A 20,857-nucleotide genomic window follows, 5' to 3' on the forward strand; every position below is an offset into this window, starting at 1 on the left:
AAACAATAACATAAGAAGCCAAAAATAATAAAGTGCTCATTTATAAAAGAACATTTCACAGAAGTAAACTAAATGATTCTGTTTCTTGTAACATTTCAATTATGTTCATCATAGACTCACAATAAATGCTGAAATTACATGTTTGGAAAGTTATAAATACCTACAAGAAATTACATCTTTCACACAAGTTACGATATTTGATATTTGTTTCTTCCCATTCTCTACAAACCCAAGCAACTATCAGCCTGTGAAAAATTTCATCGAAAACACCAATAAGAGTATGTATACAAGGGCTCTCATGAATAGTGCATGTGTCTTTTAAATAATGTAGTATGAAGTCAACTCAGGCTGAAGATTACATTTTTGCAACAAACTCTCAATCGCTTTTGTAAAAAAAAAGTATGTTTACCGTGGTTAAAAAAATTACTGTGGATATTCATTATCCTTTTGATTAAAAATGCAAAAAAAAGTATTTCCTGGTGGTATAACTGATTTTTTTTTAACTCTCATGCTCTTCACAATATGAAAATTTAAGTAATTGTTTATTCACAGAAGATAACCTCGACATGTCTAATGAATGTTGTTTTAGCTATGGATTACCCCAGGCACTGCACTTTGCAGATCATGAAGATAAAGTATTTTCTTAGACTATTTTGAATTTTCCTACTAAGAAACACATCATAACATTCTAAAAATAATTTAAAAGTTCAGAAAATTGCTGAATATAATCAAATTATAACAACTTCAACAATTACGATAATTACTTAAGTTTATAACAATAAGTTTATTTGAATATTTTAAGGAGAAAACTTTGTAATAAATAAATAATAATAAGCTAATGCCTTTTTATTCCCATATAGGGAGTAGGCAAGGCCTTTAAACCCTATCTAGCTTTTGAAGACTGAGTAGGCAGTTCAATCTCCACTGGTAGCCAATCAGAGATAGCTGGCCTATGTCTATCACAAATTATATGAAGTCACCAACAAAGAGACCGACAAACAAGTGCTGCTATCTCTTGGTACCTAACCCTAACAGGATATGTTACTGTATGAAATAATATGGGTTCTACAGTCGATTTTCTTCAGTTTATGGGATGGAAAAACCCGAGTTTCAGGAGAAAAAACCTGCTTACCCATGCTAGAGATCAACTAACTTGGGAACCGGTCAAAAAAAGGCTTAGAAATAGTTCCTCCAGTCAGCAACCTGACTCGAGCTATAAGTCTAACTTCATGTGGCCAAGCACAGAGGAATGCAAGCACCACTTCCACTGAGCTACACAGGACTATGAAAAAACTTTGTATTACATGTTTATTTCATTGTAAATTAGATGTGTGATATGGAGAAGGAAAATGGAAACAAAGATTTAACAGTAAGTGGAAGACTTTCCCAGCATAAATTTTTACCTATAAATATGCAAGGTGTCAACATACATATTAAGTCATTCGTTCATTCTGCAACAACTAATTAATTTTATGTTATCCTAGATGAAATTTGTGTAATAAAATCATCACATTCATACACCTGCATATTACAATCCCAAAACAAAATGACAAGTCAAATTTGGCCTCTTTTCAGAAAGATCATTTGAAGATAATAAATTTGCATCACTAGCATTCAAATATTAAATGCAGTTATTTATTAACATCATAAAATGTTTCACAAGTTGACTCCACAGACGAGTTCACCTAGGATGAATAAATTTTGTAGGGAAATACATATGATTCCATTTTTTTTTTTGACTTGTGGTGCTTTCAATCATGCAATAAAATCCCTTCCGTTTATCATGGATGATCCTTATTTTTATTTACTTAAATGAGCATAAACTTAAATTGTTCTCTTTCCAATTACCAGTATCTTTTGTTAGTGCAAAATATATTCTGAGAAAAAATTAACTGTAATTTTTTGTTTGTATAGTTTCTTTGTATAGTACTTTGTTTAAATATCAAGTTTACATATAGAGTTAACTTTTAAGGAAGTGAATTTTAAGTTCATTATCATCATGTCCACACAAGGTAGAGATGCAAGAGGAAAATAGTGGCAGTGGTTGCGAGGCAGTATGATGTGAGATAGAGATAAACATAAATAAGAAAAGGGTGATCATTTTGAATGATTTTAATTATGCCAATATAGACTGGGATGATAAGATAGCAACTGGAAGTAAAGAAAATGAGTTTCTCAATTTTTTGAGGGACAACTACCTCAGACAGTATGTAACAGAGGGCATGTGAGGATTGAGGGTTTTGGACTTGATTATCTCACCAGAGGATGTTGTTATAAATGAGGTGTCAAATCTCCCTCCAGTTGGTGAGAATGACCATGAAGTGATTACCTGGGTGGTTGCCAGCAGTGTGAAGAAAGGGAATATGTGGAACTATATACCCTTTATTCCCTCTGATGGTATTATGAGAAGCTCTGGAGACAGCTTGCTGGTGTAGCATGGAATGAGGAAATGAGTGAAAAGGAGATCAATGTTGCTTGGGTGATATTCGAGAACTATCTAGTAGGAGCAATGTCGAAATGTGTTCCAAGGGGTCACAGGTTAAATAAGGTGGGTGTGAAATAGATAAATGAAGATATTAAGTATGCAATACAAAGGAAAAAGGCATTATGGAGGCAACATAAGATGAGTGGTAATAATCAATTCCATGAAGAGTACAAGTAGCAGGCAAGGAGGGTGATTTGGTTGATATAGGTAGCAAAAGTGCAGTATGAGCATCAGCAAATAACATGGCAGTAAGCCAAAAACATAGTCACTTGTCATGTAAACAAGACTACAGTTCTTTACTGGCATGAAAAGGTTGTTGGAAAGTTCATTTTCTTGTCTCAAATTAAATTACATAATTAAAACTAAATTTGAGGTGAGACCTTTTTACTAATAAATATCACAATTAAACAGTTTGTGGCAGGCTACAACTATACAAAGATTTCTTTTATACAAAACATTACTAAAGAAATTTTTTAATTATAAGAAATAATGCATTATCCTTTCTTTTGCAGTATCCTTTCCTTTCTTATTTATTTATTCATTCAAAATTGGCCATTGCTAAAAATTCAAAACAAAAAAAAGTGAGATAATCTGATATTGCTAAATAGCAGATACTCATTGCCAGATTAAGGGGTGGGCTGACCAGACACCTGCCCGAGGTGCCAAAACTAAGGCCAGCACTAGGGCCTTAGAGCCTGCACTCCTTCCAAAAATAATGAAAATAATGATTTGCAAATTTCAAATTCAAACAGGACAGTTTACTTTCGGAAAACATCAATTTGCCGTTAGAAACTTTACATTTTTAAAAGCAAGCAATTTGCAGAATATAGTTCCAAATGTGTGTGTCGAATTGAGAATTTTGTTAACCTATAACAGTAGCAACAACTGAAAGAAGTTTTAGCAAATTAAAACTTATCAAAACATATTTGCGATCGACAATGGGGAGTGAGAGATTAAATTATTTAGCCTTGTTATCTATTGAAAAGGCTATTGCTCAGAACATAGACATTAGTGAAAAAATAAAAGCTTTTGCAGATTTAAACTGCCACTATCCACAAGAAAAAAAAAATCTAAATTATAATTGATTAAATTAAAATGACAGTGTAAAATCAATAATTTGTGATTGTAATCATTCTTATTTGTTCCTTTTTTATGTAGTATATCTGAATGAATAAAAATGCTAAGTAGAAATAATGAAGTTATGAAATTATTAATCATTTGAAAAAAATACTTATACTTACAATTATAAAATACTTAAGTATAAAAAAAAACTTAAGGACATCACACACGGAGTCTGCCTGGGGCACGAAATTATCTTGGTCTAGAATAATAACTTCGAATCTCTGCTTGTTAGTATATGTGTTCCTCAATAACCAAGTAATCTTATGAAGATACTCGATCTACTGCCACTATCCACAAATCCATAGCATCAATTGCTGTAGTACATTTTCATCAAGTACACAGCTTGTAATCTTTACATCCTGAAATGCAAAACTGTACACTTTTTCAACATTAAACTGGTACTTATTATCTTTTTCCCACATTGTCAGCCTATTTATATGATCCTGCAAGCTTTCTACATTGTGCTACTATCATATAGAGAACAGTTTTTGTATTAGTCTTTCTATATGACAGCAGCAACATAAATCAAACTCTTCTCTCATCTGAAATCATGGAATGCTGAAGAATATTAACAGTTTCTTACCTTTAAAATGAATTCATTTTCTATATGAAAGCTTCAATACTTCCCTGAATAAATCACTTAAAACTATATCAACAGTTTTATCAGCTCTGAACAAATTTACTTTCTATGTGATTCTAAAGTATTCAACATACGTCACTGAAGAAATAACTACCTAAACCATAACAGTTTCAAATCACATTTCAGAGTGAGAATTCTAAATAAAACAAGGATACCTGTTTATTATAAGATAACAACTGTCGGGTTACATGACTGAAAGGAAGTTGTGCACCTTAAATTGTTCTTCTTGCTGTAATCTGAAGAATACATTTGTGCTTGCATAGTTAAGTAGTAGATTTGATATGGTGTATATTTGTGTTATTTATAAATTAAAGATTTTTATTTTAGTTAATGTCTGAAGACTCAATCTCTTAATGAATAAATGGTTATTAAGATTAAGTGAAGGGACAGGTTATAAGTATATCCTGGGAAATGGATCTGTGTGCAAAGGTTAATTTGTAGTTTAGTTTTAGGTGTTTCTTTTTTTTATTTTGAATTAAGAGTTGAACTATTTTGAGTGGAAGGAGTAATTTAGTAATGGTGTATTAATAGGATTACATGCAAAGAAAGCAGAAAAAACATTTTTTTTTAATAAAATAATAAAAAAATACAATCCTCCACCAACACAGAGTATTATGGCTGTCAATTGCATGTGTTCTTCTGGCCAGTCTTTTGGTATGATAAATCCAAGTTTGCATAGATTGATAAGATTGGCTAACTCATCTTCAACTGAAAATCCCTAATAAATCCTAGCATCCAATGAAAGGAAGTGTCAAAACTGACTAAGCTAAAGAGACTCTTATATCAATGTATCATTTATCTATCAATTAATGCATAGAGTATATAAATAGTTGTCAGTTATATCGGTTACATAATCTTAAGGACATCACTCATTATAATTACTGCAATTTAATAAATAACACTGGATAACACACAATTTGCCTCTGAAATGAAAATAGCAATTCATTACCAATTTCAATGTGCTGAACACAAATATGACAATAAAATCTGTCTATTGTTTAGGGTAGACTCAATCTGCATTATATACATAAGTATCATTTAGCAACACTGTATTGCAATCTCCTGACTGCAACATATTTTGTCATATTACATCAGCCAATCATACACAACACCCCAGGAGCTATTGCATCATTGGCTGATGCAATGTAGTTGAGTCATAATATCACTGTCATAAGATGATGCAATCATTAGTATAAAGTGAAGGCTCAGGTGAGCAAGTGTTTGTGTGACTTCCTGGGCTACACTCCCATTTACATTTGCATCATAAATACTACACAAGTGATCCCTGCAGTGTAAATCCAGGTAGTGAAGCTCAGTACTTGTGTTAATAGTGCAAATAACTTTTGTTACATTTGCAAGCCAGAAAAAGACTGTCACTCTGTTAGTCAGCTTTATTTGTAATTAGCTAACTGTGTAATCAGCTTTATTTAGGATGTAAGATAAGGGATCAGGACAAGGCTTGGGCCCCCCCCCCCCCCCACACACACACATGCTGCAGTACGTGTGCTAGAAATCTTCTGAAATGGCTGAAATACAGTAAAGTGTCGCTGTTTGTTCCAAAGGTTTGGAGGGAGCCAAGCAATCATGCAAATGACTGCTACTTCTGCATGGTACCACCTGTTTTGGCAGGCATCACAAGGAAAATGAAGTGGACACCAGCATACCCGAATATACGACCTGCTCTCTGAATAGTTCCACATGATGAAGGACTTCCTGTTCCTGAACCTCCGAAAGACTTTTCCATCGATTCAGAGGACGATGAGGACAGAGGCAAATTGATGTTGGGTTTTCCTGAGCCTTCAACGTCTAATGATGATCCACATATCGGCAGAGGTACATCATCTGCAACACACATTCTCACACAAGAAGAACTGAACGATTTTGTTTGCGATCTGGCCAAAGCATAGCTACTGGGATCAAGACTTCTACAATGGAATCTTCTCAAGGAAAATGTCCAAGTTACTTTGCACTATGAACAAGGACTTTGCACTAAGTGAAGAGAAACTGACCTGTGAGGAAATCTCTGACGGTTGGAGAGAAGAATGTGCAACACCCAGCACTGGCAGAAATGCATAAAATTCTGCTACCCGCCCCTACACATCAAACTTGGTCTGGTGAAAAACTTCGTAAAAGCCATGAACCGGACTGGATCAGCTTTCAAGTACCTGGCTGACAAATTCCCTCAACTCAGTGAAGTGAAAATTAAAGAGGGAGTTTTTGTGGGTCCTCAGATCCAAGAGCTCTTCATTGATGAGATGTTCAACAACCTGCTACAGGGTGATGAGAAAAAAGTTTGGGATGCATTTCATCTAGTGTCAACTAACTTCCTTGGAAATGTAAAGGCAGAAAACTACAAGAAACTGGTTGAGGACTTGTTGTCTCTGTATCACAAACTTGGCTGCAATATGTCCTTAAAAACACATTTGCTCCATTCCCACTTAGATTTCTTCCCCGACAACTGTGGTTGTCGGGGAAGAAATAGTGATGAGCACGGAACATTTTCATCAGGAAATTACAATGATGGAGAAACGATACCAGGGAAAGTGGTCCACTTCCATGTTGGCTGACTACTGTTGGACACTTGCTAGAAATGATCCTGAGCTGCTATACAAGTGACAGGCAAAGCGACGTCAGATGTAGAAGTGAACATTTACCAGTATATGTGATAAGTAAGTATTACTCTATTATACAAGAAACCATTGTGGGTCTCTCACAAACTGTAGCTAAATTTGCATTTTCATTGTCATATTCATGTTCAGCACCTCAAAATCTCTAAGAAATGATTAAATTAATCTGGGGGTAGGACTTTTGTAAAATTTTGTTGTCCAGTGTAATTTATCATCAAGTGTTAGATAACACTCATCTATTATGTAAGTGGTAGATTTCCACAAATGTGAACCCATCAAATTTGTTTACTGAAGGCTTTAAGAATGACATAGAAAGAAAAAAAAATCGCATTTCTCATCTAAAGGATGGGTTCATTTGTTTGTTTAAGTCCTCATTTATCTCACATATTAACTTACTATAAGTTTCCTACATTTTATAGATGGGACTGTTATAAAAAACTGTGTGTAGTTTTTCCAGTCTTGAATATGCCATATGAAACTTGAGTGCTAGGCCACCAGCAGTTAAGTGTTGAACAAAGAGTGAATAGTATCAGAGTGTATAAGTTGTATCAAAGATTTAATATACTAAAAGCTATGAACCATTTAAATGCTTCCTGCCAATTAAAAACAATTTTTTAACAGTTCAAAACAAAAAAAAGGCAGTCATATTAAAATAAAAAGAAACCAAGAAACAAAATAAAAAGAGTGAATAGTATCGGAGTGTATAAGTTGTATCAAAGATTTAATATACTAAAAGCTATGAATCATTTAAATGCTTCCTGCCAATTAAAAACAATTTTTTAACAGTTCAAAACAAAAAAGGCAGTAATATTAAAATAAAAAGAAACCAAGCACTGAAGATTCCTTAAAAAAATAATAATAATAATAATAAAATAAAATTATTTGTAATTAAACAAAAATTAAACAAAATTAAATTAAACAAAATGTAAAAATAACAATAAAATTATGACAGGAATGAAACTTACCATGCCAGCATGAAGACAAACATCGAGATAGGATTTCAAGCTAAAATTAATGTATGATTCTTTTAAGTTTTTTGCTAGCTCATCAACTTTTTTAGCTCTTTTTCTCTTCTTGCTAGCTAAGTTCTTTGGTTTAGGTATTTTTTCTATTTCTTGTGCTGCTTCAGTGATATCTGAACTTAATTCTCTCTCTCTCTCAGAAATCCCAAATTCTACAACATTATTATCATTAGAAGGGAAATAGCAATCTTCAACATAAGTTTGAGGATAATTTACATTTGTTTCTTCACATAGCTCTTCACTGCATTCATTTATTTCTAATTCACAAGCAGCAAGATCTTCTGAAGATAATTCATCGCTAAATACATAAGATGGCTTATTTATAAATTTATTAGTAATAAGCGCAGGAGTGTTAGATTTGTCTTCTATTCTGAACTCATCTTCATAGCATTTACCATTTTCAGATGGATATTCAAGTAAAACTTCTGTCATTTTATTGTCTGTAGTTCTTTTAAAAGTTTGTGGATCATGTAACTTATGTTTATATATTTCTAGAACTGGGAGGAAAAAAAAAAAAAATTAATTAACATTAACCATAAATGCATAGTTTGTGATATGTTACATGATAAATAAATTTAAAAATTGAAATAATTATTAGATTTAGAAATAATTTTGTACTCTATAATCCTTACATTGATTAAATCAAAATTCTTTTAAATGTAAAAAGAACATGGCTAATTAAAAAATGTTAATTACAAATAAAACATCTACAAATAGGAGAAACTCTCAGGCAAGGCTGTATGCCAGTCACTCATCATTAATGATGTGAAAGGTGAAAAATATTGTATTAGAGAAGGCACGAGAAAGCTACTGAAAGAAGAGAAGATGAACAAGAAAATAAAGACTAGGTCTGCTGCCATGCAATAACAGAGGCAAGCTGAGGAGGTGGGCAATGATAGCAAACGAATCAATGCACAGGTCGTGCAGAAAGAATGACAGAGTATGCAACCCTATGAACCAAATTTGACAGACTGAAGGACTTGTGTTATGTGGCTGGAAAATATTTAAATGGATAAAGAGTTATGTGCCTTGAAAAAACATCATTCAATAAGAATGATGTGAACAAAATCAGGAAAACTAAAGCAATTAGAATGGATTCAGGTGAGTGTGTGCTGGCACCCATGAGGCAGGTATTAAATGAGTGCAAGAATTACCAAAAAATGCTGAATTTGGTAAACCAATGACAAAAACCTCTTCCTCTAACTTCTGATACTTTTAACATTAGTATACATAAACTGTAGCATCTCCTTTGGCATCAACTACCTTTACATCTTCTAATGATTAATGCAATCTCCCCAAAAGTTATAGGCATGCTAGGTGGATTGATTCCATCAAAAATGAATCAGAAGCACAAAATTTTAGATATGAGAATATTAGAGTGCTGACAAATAATCAACTAATTTGGAGGAAAATTATTGATAGGAGATTAATAATAATGTAAACTTAATCATGTAGTGCTATCACAGTGAACTACAGGGCAGGTGATTATGACAAGCTTAGGCGGCAGCTTGAAGCAGTGTCATGGCATAAGAATCTGCGATGAGAAGGATATCAAACTTGGCTGATAGCAGATGATATAGTTACAGGGACAGAATGTGAGGGGCACAGTATTTTTGGGAGGGGGGGAATATAGAAAATATACTCCCCTCCCAAAAGAAGGAAAGGAAAGCAGAGATGGGTACTGCTGACAACAGAGATGAATTGCAGCCAAAAAGAGTAGATCAGGAATAGATAGAAGCCAATAGACAAAATATACAGCTGGTTGGTGCTATAGACTGTGGGAGGAGGAGGAATGATGTGGATTACATGCAATAGCAAATTAGCCCCCTGAATGCAGGTAGACAGAACTGTGGAGACATTGATTGGAAGGTGGAACAATCACATGGCATGGAGTGTGGATAACAGTTCATATGAAGCAATCTGGCATGAGATAGAAGCCAACAGGACAAAATCAAAATATACAGCTGGTTGATCCTATAGACCGTGGAGGGAGGGGAGGGGGAAGGAATGATGTGGATGACATGCAAATAGCAAATTAGTCCACTGAGTGCGGGTTGACAGAACTGTAGAGAGATTGGAATGTGGAACAATTAAATGGCAGGTAAAAAATGGAAATGACATCTCCAGGGAGTCCAAAGACTCATCGAGAGAAGAGCACCCACTCCACTACTCCCCATCTCCACCACTCAAATCCACTAACTTCAACTAACCACAACTATACCAACGCCATCTACCACCGACTGCCACCACTAGTATTTCCACAGACAATCACAAACATCCATGCCCACAGCGGGATTCGAACCCGCAGTCTTTTGGCTGGAGAGCAAATACACTAACCACTCGACCAACCAGGCTGGTTGTGTGCTTAATCATGTAATGCTGTGACCTGAACATCCCTTGAGGATACATATCAGGAAACTGATGGTGATGATGATGATAAAAATATTAAGTAAAATAAAAGAGAGAAAATATAGTGGAAGGTATATAAGTTGAAAGGTGATCAGCTAGCTCAATGCAATCAATGCTCAGGCAAGAAAAGGTGGTGTAAACACAAAGTGTAAAGCATGGAAGACAAAATCAGTTTATAAGAAGAAATCAGATAAGCAAACCAAAGGAAATCCCAAAAGTTTTCTTTTGTTATGTGGCAAGTAAAAAGAAGAAGAATGGGAAGGATATATTATACTTCTGAAATTCACCATATAGATGTAGTTATGGTACTCACTAATTATGCTTTACTCCATTAAACAGCCCACTGTCATCATCATCACCACCAAGAACCTATTATTGGTGGTGGTCTGGATTGGTGGTTTGAGAAATATGAAATGTTCTCAAAATCCTTGACTTCTGGAAATGCATACCACAGGAGAAATAGGACTCCTCTCTACAATGGTATCTGGGAAGTTGGCCTATAAGAATCAATGATTTTCTGGATACTAAGAAGATTACACAAGCTCTCTTGTAAGGTATCAGTAGGGCAAATAGTGTGAGCTCTACTGAGGAGTCTTTTTAATAACATCAGGGTAGGATGATGCATTGTATGCTTTTTGCATATGCTGCCAGTAAATGTTGATTTCAGGTTTATAAACACAGCTGTGAAAAAGAAAGTCAACTATCAACCTTCGTCTTCATAGTAAACTTAAGATACACATGAAGGCTTCTGATTTTCTGCAAGAATGTGATCAAGTCAGATTAAAGATACAGCCTAAGAGCAAAAACATCATTAAAACACAGTAATGGACCTTGTTTAATCTAGCAATGACCCAACCGGCATGATATTTGGGTTAAGTTATACCATAATACTAGATGTATGCAGCTTCAACCAATACAGAATATAATTTGGTCAGATAATCCAAAATCACCAACTCTTCCTCATGTTCAACATCTAAATGAATAAGAGTAACAGAGTAACAAAGTGCACAGTGAGAAAACAAGGACTGGACATTGGGTCAGAAGTACATGATTCTCTGCATTTCTCATAGACTGTGGATATTTCCCATCCCCATAGTTATTTAGTTATAATCCATTTAGCTCTTATTCACTCTATGTAGCAGAACACAAAAGTGGAAGAAAAATAATTTTATAAAACTAATAATGTATTGCAGTGTAAATATGCCCTCAATGTTTCACATGCATGAAAAAAAAAACAATTTCATGCGTGTAAAAAAAATTCCTATTTTTTGTAATGTAATCTAATCTACAACTGTATTAAGATAAATAATATTCAGTTACTAATTATATATTGGGTTTTATCCTATATCCAAGTGTTAGCAAACTAAGTTTTGCACCTGAAGTACTTTCAGGACTTGGGCAAAGGTGGTATAAGTTCTCATCCTATTCAGTTAGTCTATAGCTAAATATAAAAATAAATAAATAAATAAAATAATAATAACAACAAAGGACAACAAAGGGAAGTTTCAGAAAGTAAGCAGGATTTAAATCAACTCGAATTTTTTATATTGCACTGACAATAAAAATATTACGACATAGTTGAAAGAAAAGTAAGAAAAGTAATATAATAATGTATAACTACTACTAGGTACCTTGCAGAAGTTCTTGAAATTGTTTTGTTTTGCTTTTCTTCTTCATTTTTTTTTTCTTTAGTTTCATGAGATGTAAAACTGGTTTTGTATTAGTTGACTGAAAACAAACATTCATCTTAGGATTCAAGAAATATCCACCTAAGGCAAAAAATTAAATAAGTCAAAATTACAATCACACACATTTATATATTATCTAGTTAGAAAAGTTAATGAGAAAGTTTTTGAATCATATCCAGGTATATTTATGCATATATTATACTTCTTTAAAAAAAAAAAAGGCTTATTGCATTATAAATTGGTTCTTGAATTAATGTCACTCCACTATCCAGCAGTTTATAACAAAGATTACGTATATACTGTCCAATAACTATAGCCAATTTTTCCCAGAACATGTCCTTGGTTCTGATTTTACTACCTTATCAGATCTGCTTCTGGTTTTCTTAAATGTAAGAGAAATACTAGGATAAACACTTGAAAGGATACACGTGGTTTTTCCGGATTAAAAAAAAAAAGCATTCCATGAAATCATCGAACTAGTGAAATATTAAAATTATTTGGTAACAGTCGCAAGACAACAGCAAGAGTCATGATGTTTCAAAGTTGCTTTCTCTGCCCCACTTCCATTAAGTAATAAATGAGAGAAATATATTATTATTATTACAGACTACTCCATGGAGTCCTTAGACTCATCAAGGGGGGGGGGGGCCTAAACATCATGCCAAACACAATCCAACATTTGTGCAGTATCTATCATATTTTGCTTTGAACTCATTCACAGTCAAGGCACCCACAACAGACTATGGCAACCTATTCCACTCATTCACCATTCTCCAAGCAAAAAATCTAGTTCTAACATCCTTGCTAACTACACTCTTGCTCAGTTTCCAAGGATGATCCCTAGTTCTCCCACCACCAGACATGTTCTGAAAAATTTCATCTGTATTTAAAAACCCTTCAATATTCTGTATGTCTCAATCAATCCCTTTTCCACCTGTCAACCAATTTCTTGTAAGGTTCATTCCATACACCTGATACCATCTTGGTTACTCACCTCTGGATCCTCTCCAACTCTTCCCTCATTGCCAAGAAATTGAGATGACCAGATCTGTATGCAGTAGTCAAGATGGGGTCTTATCAAGGCTCGATAAAGAAGAAAAATAAACTGTTTGTCAAAGTATTCTTCAGTAACTAAGTAACCAGATGAGTTGTTTTAGTAACTTTTGCTATGTGCCCTCTAAACTTCAATTCCCTATCCACTAATACTCCCAAATCTCTGGTTTCATCAATTTCCTCATCAAGTAAATACAGTACTTAAATATAACTTGTCCTCACATATAACTCGCACTCCTGATTTTACTTTACGAAAAAAGAAATTAAAAAGTTTTGCATATACCTCGCACACACAAAAAAAGTTTAAACACGTTCACATCAGGTGATAGTAACTCACTCATTGCAGTAAACAAAACGCTCTCCACAACAGTCACTATACTGCAGATGTAAGAAAAATGAGTAGTTTTATTGTATCACTGAATAAAGTACAGAAACATTTGCAGTCTGTGTAATATATTTGTCAACAAATAGTGCAATTAGAGACACTGGGATAAAAAGGCACTAACTAATGAATCACATCTCCCCTCCCACAGAAACTATGCTGTACAGATTCAAGAAAAACCATATGTTATAACCACCAAACACAGTATCTAACTATTGTTTAGATTTTCAATTGTGAAATAAGTGTTCAATTGCATTTGAAATTTTCGATGTCATTAAGACAAATCACAAATGCAAACTTCAAATAAAATTCTACTGAAGAATTGAAACTAATATGCCATTTAGTGTGCGTATGTGTGTCTTCCTGCCAGCCTGATGTAGAAGCTGCAGACATACAAGTAGCAATAAAATTCTAATGAAGGGTTTGAAACTTTGTGTCAGTTGAGCTCACCTATGTGATGCAGAAGCAGCACACAAACAGTAATGAAAAGTCCCATTGGAACGATAAATGGGAAAAACACCATCTCGACGTGAACATGTTAAAACTAAGAAATATATAGTGAATGTTCTTATGGCAGTTTCAGATATTTTGGAATTCGGTTGAAGGGAATCAGCATTTCAACTCAACAACTGTTGGCTTGCCTTCATCGTTGAGTCACATAATCTCAACTCGGTTGTTACCGTATTATAAAACACGAGTAAGTTTTAGCAATAAAATTCTACTGAAGTTAGCAATAAAATTCTAATGAAGGGTTTGAAACTTTGTGTCAGTTGAGCTCACCTATGTGATGCAGAAGCAGTACACAAACAGTAATGAAAAGTCCCATTGGAACGATAAACGGGCAAAACACCATCTCGACGTGAACATGTTAAAACTAAGAAATATATAGTGAATGTTCTTATGGCAGTTTCAGATATTTTGGAATTCGGTTGAAGGGAATCAGCATTTCAACTCAACAACTGTTGGCTTGCCTTTGTCGTTGAGTCGCATGATCTCAACTCAGTTGTTGCCGTATTATAAAACATGAGCAAGTTACTAGCCACAACCTACCTTCACAAAACCATGTTACTCACCAGTATCCCATTTCTGTCTATACATCACTGTATTTTGTTCTTGACCAACTTCTACTGTATACAGTGACTATGACTCCTGATATGCTGATTAGTCAATAATTTGCTCCATCAGTCTTGGAGCCTCCTTTATGCAATGGAACTATTTTCCCCCTTCTTTCCACCCCTTTGGGACTAACCCAGAGGAGAGACTTAAATTATACAATGTGGTCAGAGGCACTGCCACTTCCCTAGCACATTCTTGTAAAACTTGAGCTGGTATACCATCCAATCCCACAGGTGTATTCACATTAAGGTTCTGTAATATGCTATGCACCTCCATTTCATTTACCTCAGTTCCCATATAAGTCTTTGCCTCTCTTGTTACTGCAATATCTCCACCTGGATGACATACTCTTGCAAAGTGGTGTTCACTTAGTAATTCTACTATTTCAAATGATTCAATTACCTCCCTACCATCAGCATTCATTAAAATCATTGTGCCATAAACATTCTTCCTTTTACTTGCAACATTGAAAGAACTGTTTGGGGTTATCTTGGCCTTCACTGCTAATTTCCTTTCATACTTGGCTATTGCATTTTTTACCACACTGGTTACCCTTCTGGCCTGTGCTTCATACTGCTAATGTGCCTGCTGGTCACCTTTCTCCTTGAATTCCATCCACAAATTTTTCTTTTTTGTAGCTCCAGCTTAATGATCATATTCATCTATTTAACTACAGAGTGCTATTCTGAACAAGTCGGTGTGTCAATGCAAGGAAACTAGAATACCCAGAGTGGATGGTAGCAGGGGTGGCCTCTTGTGGGAATGAGTACTTGGGAGAAGGGGGGGGGGGATAACACCAGGTAATGCTGAGCCCAGTGGAGTCTACAGGGGATAAAGGAGAGGAATTGGTGGCACTGATAGTATCAGCCTGACCAAAGAAGAGGTTATAATAACAGGAATAGAAATAGCAGGGTACAGCATTTTTCGTCAGGATAGGAAGGGAAAGCGTGATGGTGGAGTACTACTTATGATAAGCGACGACTTATGTCCTCTTAAGAGTGGAGGCTTTGGAAGGCAGTGAGAATAATGATTTTGAAAGCATATAATGTGAGGTGGAGGTGGGCAAAACAAGATATTTAGTGGAGTGTTGCTACAAACCAAGGAGCACAGAGGTGGGCACCAGGAGATGTTTAGACAGTTGAGCTTGGCAAGTGCAAGAAGAATGATTGTTATGGGAGATTTTAACTACAGCAGTATAAATTGGGGAGAGGAAGATGCATGTAGCAATAAGGGAATGGAATTTCTAGAATTCTTGAGGGACAAATGTCTTAGGCAACATGCAATACAGGGAACATGAGGTTCAAAAGTTTTGGATTTGATCATAGCATCAGAAGAGCTGATTATAACTGAGATGATATCTCTCCCACCAGTTGGAGAGAGAGTGACCATGTGGTTGTGACTTGGAAGATGAATAAACATGCAGGAGTATCAAAGAGATGGGAACATATGTGGAATTATAATGCAGGTGATTATAATAGTCTTAGATATCAACTTGGGAAAGTTTCATGGAGGGGAGGAATTGGAAGGCCGGGATATCATTAGTGCTTGGGAAACTGTGAAGGAATATTTGTTAGCAGCAATAGTAAACTGTATTCCACAAGTGAAGAAGAGGACACAATTTGGTGTAAAGTGGATGATAAACAATATTAAACAGGAACTGCATGTGAAAAAGAGGCTATGGAAGAGATATAAGGAGACAGGTGAAGAGAAGATGCATGAAGAATATAAGACACAGGCCAGGAGAGTGACTAGTATAGTAAGGAAGGCGAAACTGGAATATGAGAAGAGACTGGCCCAAAGATCCAAAGAAAATCCCAGGGAATTTTTTAGCTATGTGGCCAGTAGGAGGAGAAATGATTGTGGAAGAATGACATTGTGGGATAGAAATGGGAATAGAGTGACTGATGCACAGGACATAGTGGAATTGTTCAATGAACACTTTATTGGAGTACTTCATCCTGGAAGAGTAAATTTTAAAACTAGAGGGATAGGGCAGGTTCAAGGTTTAGAGGTGCAGGAGGAGAGTGTGTTCCAAATACTGAGTACTCTGGATGGTATTTCACCAAGAGTTTTGAGAGAATGCGCTAAAGAACTGACAGCTCCTTTGACCTGGCTTTTCAATGAAAGTCTGGCTATGGAAAAGGTGCCCAGGGAATGAAAGGAAGGTAAGTTAGTGCCATTGCATAAGGGCAATAGCAGACTGGAAGCATCTAATTATCAGTAGTTATTAAGATCTTGGAGAAATTAGTCAGGGACTGTATACAGCATTGGGCAGATGAGGGTGATGTTAATCTGTGAGAGTCAACATGGATTTGTTAAGGGGTACCCTTGTTTTAGTAAATATGCTAGCCTTTTATAATAAAGTTACAAGAGCAGTGGATCAGGGAAAGGCATATACTGCCATTTTCTTGGCGGTATATGCCTTTTGACAGGCATTGGAGAGGGTGCCAAATGATAAGCTGATATTTAAGTTGCAGCACATGGGTTCGGATGTCAGGTTGGTCAACTTGATTCAGGATTGGCTGTCTGATAGGTATCAGAGTTGTGTGTGGTGGGGCAGTTTCAAGGAAGCAGAAGGTTACAAGTGGGGTCCCACAGGATTCAGTAGTGGGACCTATATTGTTTAACTTTTATATTAATGATGTTGTCAGTGGATTGCAGGGGGGGGATATTCAATTGTTTGCGGATGATGTGAAACTGGGAAAGGTTATTAGTAATAGTGCAGATGTGGTAGACCTGTAAGAGGATTTGAATAAGCTAGATGGATGGGCAAATGAATAGGGATGTCAGTTTAATGCAGCAAAATGTAAGGTCTTGAGGTTTGGGACACTTCATACTCTATTGGAGGAGTTGTACTGGAGGAAGTAGGGGGAGACAAGAGATCTGGGGGTTGATGATTGATAGAAACTTGAAATTCAGGGGACATATTGCAAAGGTGGTGAAGGTAACCCATAGGATTGCTGAGAAGGATGCTGACTTGCAGAGATAAAAGAGTTATCATTCCGTTGTATAAGACCCTGATCAGACCACGCTTAGACTATTGTTCTCAGATTTTGTCCCCAGGATTTGAAGGGGATAAATGAACTGTTAAAAGGGTACAGAGGCAGATAACAAAGATGGTTTCAGGATTGCACAATGTTAGTTATGAGGATTGGCTGAGGGAATGTGGACTGCAGAGTTTGGTAGATAGAAGGAGGAGAGGTGATATGATTGAGACTTTTAAACTGTTGAAAGGTGGTTACAGGGTTGACATTGGGGAGTTCTTTCGCTTGGTTGAACAGCGGGAAGGAGTGATGACAAGGGGCAATCCCTAGAAGTTACAAAAGGAAGCTGTGAGCAAAAGGGTAAGGAGTGGTTTCTTTGCATGGAGGGTGGTTGAACCATGGAAAGCACTGCCTGATAGAGTGGTGAGAGCGAGAACAGTCAATGAGTTTAAGGAGTGGTATGATAGACTTTGTGATTCCTAGGAGGGACCTCCCGCGAGGGGTCTTGATAGACTTTGTGTTTCCTAGGAAGAACATCCCGCAATGAGTCTTTTGACTCCATGGAGGCCTGAATAATAATAACTACCACTTGATGTATTCTCCTGACTCTCGGTATGTAGTCTTCCATTACTTCCCTCAAACACTCCTTCCACTTTTCATGCACTATCAACATCCAGCCCTTGCAGTTTCACATGCCATGACACTGATCCAAGGAATATCCTAAGTTCGTCATACACACCAGCCCTGTCATTACACATATACCCCCTCCTCTTAACTGAAAATTCCAAACATTTAGCGATCTCCCAGGTCAAGCCCAAATGATCTCTCTCACCAATCGGCAGCAAAGTGATCATACAGGTTATAAACAAATTCTCAGATGCAGCACTCTCAAATCTCTAGTATATTCCATCATATGCTGTCTCAGGTAATTATTCCTTACTAACTGCATAATTCCATTTCCTTCCTACCATGTGTCCTCTCCTCCTTCCAATCTATGTTCACATAGTTGAAATCTCCATATTAATTACCTCTCCACCAATGCCTACTATCCCCACCATCCTTTCCATTCCTTGGTCTATAGAAGCATCTGACTGTATATTCTGGAACTGTTATTCTTAAACTTATTTGTCAGTGATATTGTGGATGATACATTATAATGATATATATATATATATATATATACACATATATATATATACATGGGTGGTCTGAAATGTTCTCGGCCTCGACTGGTCTGGCTCCCAGTGATAAGACCTCAATAAAAGTCGAAACTGGTATGGGTAGTGACCATTGCCTTTAATGCATAGCATCATACGTCTTTGCAAGGGGATGTGCTTTACATTAAGGGAAAAATACTAAGGAAAGTGATCAGAGCTTAATCCACCCTTACCACGAGTTGCTTCAGACTTGCACTACATGCAAGCGCCAACTTGACTTACTTGGGAAATAAGATTAAAAACCAAGTTTATATAAAATTACTTGGTATCTTAAATACATAATATACCCAAGTTAAAAAACTTTCTACATATATATATATATATCATAATGCTAAATATGGGTATAGACAATGTGGGTCTGTTTTGGTCTCATTATCCATCTAATATCCTCTTGCAAGGTCTATCTGGCCTTCTCTTTCAAATTGGTTTATACTTTATTTGTTTAGGATATCGGGTGGCAGCTATTCTGTTTACATGTTCTATCCAATTTTCTTTGTATTTGTTTAGTTTTTCTTCTACTGATTTTATTTTTAGTTGTTTTAAAATATCGTTGTTGTTCTTTTTTTTTGTCTAATAATGTGTATTTTGCAGTTCTTAGCATGAATCTGATTTCACTTGTTTTTATTCTTTATATTGTTTATTTATTGCTCAATTTATGTTTCCATATAATAACTGCTAAAGTATTGTATATTTTCAAGTGTGCTTCTTTTTGTACAATATTTGAATTGAGCATTCTATATATTAAGCCTATAATCTGTAAAAATTTTGAAATTTTAATTTCGTCTTTTTCTTCTTTAATATAACATTTCACATCCAAGATGATCAAAAGTATTTATCTGCTCTATTATTTTATTATTAATAACTACTGTACTTCTAACTGAGGTTTGTCCACAGAATGCCATTGTTTTAGTTTTATCTATGGATATTTTCATTCCAAGGCAATACAGTAGAACAATTACAAACTGTTCTACTGTAATATTAAATTACACTGATCTTTGTAAATTGTCTTTTTTATCTGATGATCTGCAAAAAATAGCATATTTATTTTGTTATTCTGGAAAATTTCTATACTTGGTTCATTTAAAGTGTTCCACCGTATTAATATAAATATTAAAAAGTGTTGGAGATAGAGAACATCCTTGTCTTACTCCTTAGTTTATACATTGTTTTTCAGACTTTTTTTCATTTATTTTTATTCCATTATCTTTGTACATATTCAATAGTAAATTAGGTATATTTATTCTTTGTAATATATCAAACAGCATATCATAAGAAAAGTGACACAAGTCAAAATTTTTTGAATTTTATTTTATGTGCAGATTGTGTTCTAAATACATAGGCCTTCAATTAGGAAAAGCGACACAAGTTGAATTCAAATACTTCCTGCCTCAGTTAACTAGTGTCACTTTGGTCAACTTTGGTTAATCTTAAAATACATAATTTTCTTTCCTTTTGACTTGTGTCACTTTTCTTGTGGAGTGCAAATTATGACTTTTTTACTCTGTCAAATGCTTTTTCATAATATATAAACAAATCGTGAGTTTCTAAATTAAATTCTCTTCTTTTTGGCTGTTATTCCATTTGCATTTAGCTTCTTTTTTTTTTTTAATGTTTTTCAGTAATAGGAAGAGTAAAGTATTTGCAAATCCAAAATGAAGAAAAGCAGGACAGTACTCATGTTGCAATACAACAATATATTTCTTTAATAAGTTGATATAGTCCTCATATTTCTAAGTGAAATATGAGGACTTCATTCACTTCCCAACTATGTCATTGAATGTTGTGAGCATTACAATCTCCTAGGAACATTATGTTGGAGGTTTAATGGATTTTTTACAACACTCAAAAAGAATTAAAATAGAATTTAATACTTCCTATATTTCGTCCTAGTCACTAGGACATCTACGGGGATTACAAAACAATTAATGTAACATGCACACAAAAACTTACAATACTAAACCCAACCACGTGGGTGACACTAAAGTCCTATCTAGGTGGAGCGCCCTCTAAGGGCAGTAGTAGGTGGCCTGGAATGTAAGGTGGGACCTCTGGTGATGAGTGTTTCCCAAATCTTCGGAAGCTTAATGCAACCGTATTTATTAAGCCTCTACA

General features: G+C 35.2%; 1 protein-coding gene across 1 annotated transcript in view; it reads right to left on the reverse strand.

Annotated features, from left to right (window-relative positions):
- PolrMT (mitochondrial RNA polymerase) overlaps nt 1-20,857 on the reverse strand; it is a 603,530-nt gene that overhangs the window by 565,653 nt on the left and 17,020 nt on the right. The window contains exons 2-3 of the mRNA XM_090391417.1: nt 11,937-12,074; nt 7,840-8,393 (exon numbers count right to left, since the gene is read on the reverse strand). Coding sequence (XP_090247543.1) covers nt 7,840-8,393; nt 11,937-12,051 — 669 coding nt within the window. The 5' untranslated portion in view covers nt 12,052-12,074. The remainder of the gene's footprint in view (nt 1-7,839; nt 8,394-11,936; nt 12,075-20,857) is intronic.

The sequence above is a fragment of the Typopeltis vanoorti genome, chromosome 4 (assembly GCF_054136105.1).
Source record: "Typopeltis vanoorti isolate ZY-2024b chromosome 4, IOZ_Tvanoo_1.0, whole genome shotgun sequence".
In the NCBI taxonomy this organism is placed as follows: domain Eukaryota; kingdom Metazoa; phylum Arthropoda; class Arachnida; order Uropygi; family Thelyphonidae; genus Typopeltis; species Typopeltis vanoorti.